Below are 10,430 nucleotides of genomic sequence, written 5' to 3' on the forward strand. Positions count from 1 at the left end.
TGGCGGCTAACGGGTAGCCTCCGTAAATGGACGTCTGGCACACAGTCATCTGGATCACAATTAATTCTAAAGTGATAAACTGAAAGCATCTGGGTAGATTGCAAAACTGGTCATCTGAATCCTCACCATTAAATTTTGAAAAACACAGCAGGATTCCAAACTACGTGACATACATAATACACACACTGTTGGGCTGGTAGGCCCAGCTCCTTAAAGGGAGGCTATGTCTAATTCACGTCCCTTCAGCTACTTACCCCATGCCTGGAACAAACTAGGTGCGTAAAGAGGGTTTGAAAAGAGAGAGGGGGCACTTAACTGATGTCCTGTTTGGTTTCACAAAAACCACACCTCCTCACTTAGGTATGAAAAGAAAACTCACCCAAAAGCAACAACTATGTTTTACAAGATGCCCATATGCTAATACCTTTTTCCACAAAATTGAAGTACAGAATGATCTTTTGTCCTAAATCATCCACTATTTCTTTTCCGTTGAGGGTGACATAGGCTTTCTTGGATTCTTCTGCAGTTTTGTAGCTCACAAATGAGTAGGGCTTGTTAGGAGGCATTAAGAGAGCATCTACTGGTCCACACTTCTCTAACACTGGGAGCAGTTGGTTCCTACTCACACCATTACCCAATCCACCATTGGCTACAACCAGGCTCTTTGAAACACACACACACACACAAACAAAAACAAAAACAAAAACAAAAAAACAGGAGCAATTAGTATCAACCCATTTATTTTCAAATAAAAATAAGGCTATTTTTAAATTAGATTTCTACAAAGGTGTAATTAAGATGGAAAAAAAGGTCTCCTTATGGCGGTTATTTGGTTTTCTAATTTCATACACAGTATGTAAAACAATTTATTAAACACTGAGGATTAAAAAGTACACCTAGGGGCGCCTGGGTGGCGCAGTCGGTTAAGCGTCCGACTTCAGCCAGGTCACGATCTCGCGGCCCGTGAGTTCGAGCCCCGTGTGGGGCTCTGGGCTGATGGCTCAGAGCCTGGAGCCTGTTTCCGATTCTGTGCCTCCCTCTCTCTCTGCCCCTCCCCCGTTCATGCTCTGTCTCTCTCTGTCCCAAAAAAATAAATAAACGTTGAAAAAAAAATTAAAAAAAAAAGTACACCTATGTGTAAATAATAGATGATTTTTAATTTTTTTTTCAACGTTTATTTATTTTTTTGGGACAGAGAGAGACAGAGCATGAACGGGGGAGGGGCAGAGAGAGAGGGAGGCACAGAATTGGAAACAGGCTCCAGGCTCTGAGCCATCAGCCCAGAGCCCCACACGGGGCTCGAACTCACGGACCGCGAGATCGTGACCTGGCTGAAGTCGGACGCTTAACCGACTGCGCCACCCAGGCGCCCCAATAGATGATTTTTAAATAGCCCTTTCAGCAAAATATTCCTTTTTTAATGGCCATACAAATTAAAATAACATTACTGTTTATAAGTTTAACACAATGAAACAGAAAGGAGGTAGAGAAGGAATAAGAAGTTACATAATACTTTTTGCCAGACCTTACACCATGGATGCTTTTACCCACTTAATCCTCGTTAACATAAGCTTCACAACAAGCCTACAAGGTGGTTAATGTTAACCCGGCTTCACAAAGGAAGAAATTGAAGAGATGAAAAACTAGGTTAAGATAGTGATTAGGGGGAGCTGTGTTTCCAACCTACTTCTGTCATTTTCCAGAATCCACACTTTTGACATAATCATGCTACAATGTTTACTAAAAACTGAAGTAAAGGTACTGACTCAAGGAAAAATCAACCACAGCTTCTACTGAACATAAACAGCAAAATTTTCCTCTGTGTCTGAGTAATTCAGCCATTTTACAATTAAAACTTTTTCCTTAGTAAGCTTCATGATTCCTGCCTGTTATTTGCAGTCCTGCGTTAAACTTTATTTCAGGGATTTGTTTGAGGGCTGGGAGTGGGTGGGGGGGGAGAAGCTTCCTGTTTTTATTCTGATGCTTATTGGCCCAGCACCTCTTATAATCACAGCACCCCTTAAAAAACATTCTTCTGGGGCGCCTGGGTGGCTCAGTTGGTTAAGCAACCAACTTTGGCTCAGGTCATGATCTCGCAGTCCGTGAGTTCGAGCCCTGCGTTGGGCCCTGTGCTGACAGCTCGGAGCCTGGAGCCTGCTTCAGATTCTGTGTCTCCCTCTCTCTCTGCCCCTCCCCTGCTTGCACTCTGTCTGTCTCCCAAAAATAAATAAATATTTAAAAAATAAAAATAAAAAATACCGTGGAGAAAAAATAAGCAAGCCCAAATAAGAACACATTTTGGAAGCCATAAATGTGGGATTAAAGCTTCTAGAAATCCTAAGAAAACAGATCTACTAGGAACAAGCCTCCAAGGCAGGAAAGAAACTTAACCCATTTCTTTCCTTAGCACTTCTCTTCACGACCCCGGAAGGAAAAGAAAGCAAGTTGCACTTGGGAGGCGATGAGACGAGAGCAAGCCAGCTTCATCTTCTGAGCGTCCCACAGCCTCGGTGGCTCTTGGCACAAACGGTAAAGTGTGTGCAGGCAAACCACTTGAAATGTTATGTATTTTATCCTCTTTACAGGATTTTAGTTTAATTCTCTGAAGTCACTGATATGGTGCTTAATGAAATCTAAGCAGGGGCCTTTTCCTTGCTAATTTAAATCCCCCTCAACAGAGCACTCGTTTGTCAACCTTAACTCGTCACAGGACACAGCGTGATCATGACGTAAGGGAGGAGAACTAGTCTGAGAGTCAAGAAACCCAAGTTTTAATCCCAGCTTCATCTTCTCAAAGACATGTCTCTCTCCTGCTTTCAGTTACATGATGGCTGAGCTTCCTTCCTACTGTTTACAACCAGAAAAGATACTTGATATTCACATGGAATTTTAATGACTAGTAAGTACCATCACATACATGTTCCCTTTAGCATCTAACAATCCAACAGAATAAAAAGGATGCGGGAACAGGTCTTCACAAATGAAGAGAGCTGAGATCAGAGGCACTGCCCGTGTCCAAGTAAGAGGAGAAGCTAAGAGTTAAAGTAAGTTCTTCTTAACCCACAGTCCAAGACGTCTCATAGTCCCATATATATATGGATATGGATATGATTGAATTATGGTCATCGGAAAATGAAAAGCCTTTGTAAATAAGGTCTAATAAGTTAAAAATGTTTTATAGCATATGATCAAAATACTTTATAACAAAAATGAAGTCAGGCACAGAGGGGAGAAGACCGAATTAGGTAACAAAAGACCTAGCTCTAGTTTCCTGTTCAGCCACACTATATCAAAGGATGCATCACAACCTCTCAGAACCTTAGTTTTCTCAACTATCATGTAAGAATTCTTAAGGAATTAAATATAATAATGAATGTAATGACACTCTGTAAACCATAAACAGTTATACAGTGTATATATACAGTGTATCATTAATATGCACCCATAATTCAACCAACACAATCAATGGAAACTCAAAGTATGTCCCCAAATCCAAGGTTAGCAGGTACTACCGTATGCATATTTGGTAGAGATGTATCACATGACTGAACAATCATAGCCACCTTCTCTGAGCAATTACTAATGAATATTACTGTAACAATAACATGGCAATACGTTTACATTCAAATAATAGTTTTAGGTCACCTGGGTGGCATACGATACTGTCTCAATGCCTTCATGTCTCAGCAAAGTATGCCTGGCTTTAATCTGTTTCCTTAAGAACTTCTTCTCAGTTTTATTCAGTTTGTAATTACTTTGATGGTTGCTGTCCATGGCAGTACTAAAAAAAAAAAAAAAAAAAAAAAAAGATACAAAATGTCAACCTTAAGAATCCCAAAGGGAATTCTAATGATGCTATTAGTATATTCTATAGTTTATAGATACTTCTATGTGACAATTTTTAAAAATGTTTACTTTACTTTTCACCAACCAAGAAAAATGAAAACAAACAGATGCCTGGACAACAAAGAAATATTTAAGAAGGTAACAAAGAAGCAAGAACACCTAAGAGTATCTCTGGAGGTTCTACAAAACTTTCCAATGCTTTAGCTCTATTAAATGCACTCTATCACCCACAGGTATATATCCCCTTACTTATGAAGGCCTAGGTAAAATGTGCCACAGACAAATTTCACAAACATAATGTTAGGAGAGAAGAAAAAAAAAAAAAGAAACAAATGAAACAAAAAAATTCACAGAATATATAGTACGATTCTACTGACATACCTTCGAAACCCAAAAGTAAGCCATATATTGTTTAGAAATACATACATAGCAAAATGCAAGGAAAAGCAAAGAAATAATAAACAGAAAATGCAGGAGAAAAGTTATTCCTGCGAGGGAGGAGAGGAAAGTGATATAAAAGGCACATATAAAGCATCAAGGTCTTTCTTAAGTTACATGGAGGTTCAGGTATATTTTATTTTTAAGCAGTACATGTTATATAATTCTATAGTTTTTAAATACAGACATAAGAACCCCTAGAACTGTGTTTGCCTTCTACTAAAATATGCCAGTCAGCAAGTCATTACCGAGCACTTTCCCAAAAAGGCCTTCACACGACCCAAATCAGGACCCTACGTCATGCTTTATTACAGTAGCCTACTTATTTCAGTCACAGAATTTAACATAAGTTGTGATGATTCCTTGGTTGGCTTAATTCCCCCCTCAGGAGGTAAACCCCAAGAGAGCAGGTGCTCAAGGAAAATGTGTGGAAGGGATAAACGGATGATGATGGGCAAACACACACGTGCCCACGGATGGTCTCAGCGCGTGCAGCCCACAACTATAACAGGCAGCTTACACGTAGCTGAGGAAAACACACAGACGCTAAGCAATGAAAGAATGACACATCTTTCTACAATTGTTAGCTGTACAGTCTTCAGATGTGCCGTGAATTAGAGGAAAAATAAGATTGACGTTAACTGGAAAAATCTGGGGGAACTTCAAATCAGAAGCCGACTTGAGCTGAGCGCTGAAGGACGGGAGGAACACAGAGCCATTCGGAAGGAGGGTATCGAGCGAGACAACAGAAGCTCAACACAGAACTGGATGCGTCTGGCAAAGGCAGTGAGAGGTAGGCAAAATTTTAGAGCAGGGAATGCTGGCTGATCCGCTGATCCCACTCGTCACCCACTTGAAAGCCTCCAAAGTTAGCAAACAACATAAATGTAGGAAGTTAAATAAAATCATACTCCAAAACAGCTCATAAACAGCCCAAACTCTAATTAGCCATCTTTACGTCTAGAGAGAAAATGCTGAGTCAGCTGAAACAACAGCCAGGAAGGAGCTTACCTGGCACACGGAGTGCGCGTGAGAGAGGGAAGGCCGCGTCAACAGGCGGGCTGCACAGCGCAATAGGGGAGGGGGAGGCAAGAGGACCTTCGATAATCCAGCCCACCAGGTGGAAAGCGACAGGAGGATCGGGGTGGAGGAAGAAGAAAGGAAAGGAGGGAAGAAAGAAGAAAGGAAACAGGGACAGGAGAGGACACGGGGAAAGTTCTAGTACGATCAGGAGGGCCTGGTGACTCCCCAGACGTGAGGGAAAGAGGAAACACAGGCCACTCACTGACACGGCAGAGTCTCAGGCTAGTGATGGCACTCGGACACCGGGCTGACTCCAGACGTCAGAAGAAGGGCAGGACGAGACGGTAGTGGGTAGGATTTAGGACAGAACGTGTGTGAGGTCGTGGCGAGGTACGGAGTTGCGGTGCCTGGCTGGCGGGCGACAGTGTGAAGTGGCTAAAAGGAGAAGAAACCAGGTGAGAGACAAAGCTTTTGGTGTCCTCAACAGACAGGCAGAGGACAGCTGAATGGGTATTTTTAAAACTGCACGAATTACAATGATCTGTTTCCAGCATCTGGTCCCTTCCACTGGACTACGCGCTCTTTGAGGACCAGGATTACATGGCCTCCCCGGAGCCTCTGTCACTGCTAAGGGACCGTGTAACACAGTGTTCAGGGGTCCCGGTTGTCCAGTCAAATCTCCGCTCTACCACTTATTACCAGTATGATCCTGGGTGAGTTACTCATTTCTGTGCTTAGGCTCCCCACCGGTAAAATGAGGATAACAGTGCCTGTTCCTGGCACGTAACTCCACCTAAACCCTGCACTAAAAAATCTGACCAAACTCTTCTATGGCTTCCAGCAGCATAAAGCCAGGATGTCCCCAGCACCCACATTAAAAGCCTGCCTGAGAAAACTAAAAATGCTGCCAGGAAAGTGTGCCATTTGTCCCAGCAACACCTGTCAACAGACCCCTACCTCCCCTTCTTAAAGTATTTATTGAAAGGGAATTACAGTTGTGACTATGTATCTCTTGCTGCTCGGAAGTGTTGCTCTCAAGGACCTAAGAGCCATTCCTTTGGAATGTAGTCATCGGGAAGGACGGGGCCTCTGTCCCGGTCTCCATGGTAGGACAGAATCCTAACTTCGATAACTGGTAGCAGCAAACACGGCTGGCTGGTACTGCATTTGCACGGACCAATCCTTTGTAATTCTTCTCTGGCCCTACGGAGTCCCTGCTCTGCTCTCCCTTCCTAGTCTCCCTTTAAAACATCCGAATCATTTCTCACAAACTGGAACGGAGCTGAGCTCTTTCTCCTACTGTCAGTAGTTACTAATTAAAACCTGTTTTCACCACTTTAACTAGTGTCTGGCTCTGTTAATCTCTGACACTATGTCACAAATTTCTTTAAAGGATTAAATACGCCTATTAGTAATTATTTGGTGACTTCCAGAAGAGCCAGATCAGAATGGTTTAAGAAGACAAAGGAAAGCTGAGGGCCCTCAAAGAACTATCTCATTGCCATTCTATCCCAAGATCATGATCTTTGGAACGGCATTTTTGCAGTGTGAAATGGAAAACAAGGGATGAACGCATTAAGATTTTTTTTTTTTTCTTAACATGCCACATGAGCAAAGACTGCAAAGTGGAAGAAATGAGAAAGAAAAGATGCTGGATACATGTTCATAAAAGTATGACACTAAGAGCCCAGTGCCAGCAGATGGAGCCTCATGACCACACTCTGTCATCCTCTTTCCCTTCCTCCCTCAAACAACCTTATTACACGTGAAGAAAGACAAATCCAGGTAGCCACGGAGGCTCGTTTCTTCCCGTTACAGGGACGTGGCAACGCGCTGGCCCAGCAGGTCTGAGTCACCTCAACCAGGAGCAGGCTGCTTGCAGCTCCTGAGGTCTGGAGGTGCCCTCTTTCTAAAAAACCCACTTCCCTCACCAAGAAATTTCTACCACTGCACAAAGGTTTGGATGCTGCTTGCCATGTTGTGGGAGTGTGACGGGAGTGAGATCACGATTTACCAGACAGCCTACTAGCCATGGTGAGTCCAGTCTAATCAAAGTCTAAAGCACATTCTCTGTAGGACACAAGAGTTTGGAGATCACACAGACTCTGCTAGTAAGCTGAACCCCGACATATCCTATTGGAGATCCCCCTAAGTGGTAACAGCAGTATGTGTCATCCTTCTTGAACAACGGGGTGCCTATAATTAACCAAAGAAGTATAGAAAAATGCTCCTGGTGGCATGTGGGTGGCTCAGTCAGTTAAGCATCGGACTTTGAATCAGGTCATGATCTCATGCTTTGTGAGTTCAAGCCCTATGTCGGGCTCTGTGCTTACAGTTCAGAGCCTGGAGCCTGCTTCAGATTCTGTGTCTGTGTGTGTGTGTGTGTGTCTCTCTCTGTCCATCTCTGGCTCGCGCTCTGGCTCTCTTTCAAAAATAAAAACATGAAAGAAAGAAAGAAAGAAAGAGAGAGAGAGAGACAGGGAGGGAGAGAGAAAGAAAGAAAGAAAAATGCTCCTGTGCTTGTAGGCAAATTCCTATCAAATGAGCCCTGTTTATAAACTACAGCACAGGTATATAGGCTGCACACACAAATCACCAGAACATACAAGATTAGTGATAAGGGTTGCCTCCAGGAAGGGGAAGTGGGTAGATGGGTACAGGAATGAGAGGGAGCTTTCTTCTTTCATAACTTTTGAATTTAGCAGCTATTCAAATTGCATTCCTATTAAAAAAGAAAATTAAAGGGACCCCCAGGTGGCTCAGTCGGTTAAGTGTGGGACTTTGGCTCAGGTCATGATCTCACAATTTGTCAGTTCAAGCCCTGTGTCTGAGCTGACAGCTCAGAGCCTGGAGCCTGCTTCAGGTTCTGTGTTTCCCTCTCTCTCTCTGCCCCTCCCCTGCTTGCACTCTGTCTCTCTCTCAAAAATAAACACTAAAAAAAATTTTTTAATAAAAAAGAAAATTAAAAACCTTTTTTTGAAAGAGTGAATGGGTAAGGGTGAGGGGAGACAGGAGGAATAGAGGGAAAAAAAGAGAACCTTAAGTACGTTGCATGCCCAGCACAGAGTCCAACTCAGGGCTCAGTCTCACCACTGTGAGATCCTGACCTGAGCCAAAATCAAGAGTAGGAGGCTTCACTGAGCCACCCAGGTGCCCTGAAAATTAAATTTTTATAATGTTTATTTTTGAGAGAGAAACTGTGAGTGGTGGAGGGGCAGAGAGAGACAGAGATCTCAAGCAGCCAGCCTGATGAGGGGCTCCAACTCACAAGATCATGACCTGAGACGAAACCAAGAGTCAGATGCTTAAATGACTGAGCCACCCAGGTGCCCCTGAAATTGTAAATGGTTGTCATTTCACTTGTCACTTGCCATTTTCACTGTTTCAATTCTTTGAAGAACACCTACTCTGTATTTTCTTACTCTGAAGAACAACTACTCATTATTTTCCTCTCTTCTTCCTCTAACTTAACAGAAAATAAAATAAAGTAAGAAAAGTGGAGATTTTGTCTGTATTTCGTCCCTAGGATCTAGGGACACCTGGCTGGCTCAGTCAGTTCAGCGTCCCACTCTTGATTTTGGCTCAGGTCATGATCTCGCTGTTCATGAGACCCGCCTCCACATGGGGCTCTGTGCTGACAGCGAGGAACCTGCTTGGGATTCTTTCTCTCCCTCCCTCTTTCTCTCTCTCTCTGTCCCTCCTCCACTCGTCCCTCTCTCTGTGTCTCAAAATAAACTTAAAAAAAAAAAAGTAAGAAAACCAACAACAACAAAAAACAGGATCTGGCAACAAGTAACCACCCAATAAACGTTTACTGAGTAAGCCTATACTCACTAAATTTACCTAACCTTGCCTTCTTCCCTCCCAAGCCACTCAGAATTCTGAGTCTGGCGGCCCTCTTCAATGTCTCGCTAATGCGTAGTGTATCTCTATCTGTGCAGTTTTCAGATTGTATCACAACTACCCGTCTGCGTGATGGGCTTGCCCAGAAAAAATGCTGTCTACTTGGGGTCAAGGAGAAAGTGCCCGGCAGACAGCGGGAATCGGTAAACGCCCGTAAAACGAAATCAACTAAAACCAGAGCCTGGCACCAACGGCCAAAAGGCCTCCGGGATTGCTCAAACTGGAGCACAGGAAGAGCGAGCTGCGTGTGAGCCGCCCAACCCCACGAGCAATGCCCTTCTTTCAATGCACAGGTCGGACATGCCCTAATCGCGCGGGACGAACACACCCCAGGCCTCGACCGCCAGTCCCCAACCCCACGGCAAACCCAAGGGCGACACCGAAGTCACGTGAGCATCCGCACCGCGCACACACACACGTGCACCTCACACAGCGGCACGACCAGACGACGCACAGACACCCCGCAGCCCACGGACCGTCCCAGGGGCCCGCTCCGGCCACCCCTCCCCTCCCTCCGTGCCGAGGCCCACGGGGTGAGGCGGTCAGAGGAGACCGGAAGAGGCCGACAGGAGAACGCGGGGTGGCCGCCACCCCTCCCGCCTCTGACAAGTGCCTCACATCTCCGCCACGGCCCAGGTTGGGCTCTCACCGCGCCGGCGCCCTCTCCTTCGCCAGCCTCACCGGTTTGTCCCCGAAAGCGGCGGCGGCTACAGGCGCATCCCCTCACCTGGGCGCAGCCATGTTGGAGGAAACTGCACTACATTTCCCGTGAGCCTGCGGGGCGGCGAGGAGCGCTCCCACAATCCCCTTCGCCGCCCCGAGGGCCTCGGCCACTCCCCCGGCCTAGATCCGCCGCCCGTAAATGGCTGCGTGGTACCGTCAAGGTGTGGTGGTCTTATTCTCTGGAATAGTGAGGGTTGGGAGTGCTCCTTACTTTGCATAGCTCCCCAGGTGGGCACTGCCAAGCCGGTTGTGTCCCTCGGTCCCTCAATGATGCTCCCCTTGTCCCCCCTACTCCTTGGGCCTTGAGCACCTTTCCTCCCGAATCTAAGAGGGACGGGCGAGGACCCTGGGGTCTGGAAGGTGACATCGCGTGGGCCACAGAGAGGACAGGGAATATGCACGAACGTGCCCGGGGTTGGTGACTACCACATAGCGACAGGAAGACGTGTGGAAAAAGGCCGAGGCGGGTGCAGGGCAGGGAAGAGGGGCCGCCCCGA

General features: G+C 45.4%; 1 protein-coding gene across 10 annotated transcripts in view; it reads right to left on the minus strand.

Moving 5' to 3' along the window:
* ALKBH8 (alkB homolog 8, tRNA methyltransferase) overlaps positions 1 to 9,999 on the minus strand; it is a 65,074-nt gene extending 55,075 nt beyond the window's left edge. The window contains exons 1-4 of one of the 10 annotated variants that reach the window (XM_043579229.1): positions 9,938 to 9,999; positions 5,570 to 5,742; positions 3,646 to 3,781; positions 425 to 662 (exon numbers count right to left, since the gene is read on the minus strand). In XM_043579229.1, coding sequence (XP_043435164.1) covers positions 425 to 662; positions 3,646 to 3,774 — 367 coding nt within the window. In that variant the 5' untranslated portion in view covers positions 3,775 to 3,781; positions 5,570 to 5,742; positions 9,938 to 9,999. Of the gene's footprint in view, positions 1 to 424; positions 663 to 3,645; positions 3,782 to 5,569; positions 5,743 to 9,828 lie in introns of all 10 variants that reach the window. The other 9 variants (XM_043579233.1, XM_043579227.1, XM_043579230.1 and 6 more) reach the window with 9 other exon arrangements.
* Positions 10,000 to 10,430: the final 431 nt, after the last annotated feature.

The sequence above is a fragment of the Prionailurus bengalensis genome, chromosome D1 (assembly GCF_016509475.1).
Source record: "Prionailurus bengalensis isolate Pbe53 chromosome D1, Fcat_Pben_1.1_paternal_pri, whole genome shotgun sequence".
Taxonomy (NCBI): Eukaryota; Metazoa; Chordata; class Mammalia; order Carnivora; family Felidae; genus Prionailurus; species Prionailurus bengalensis.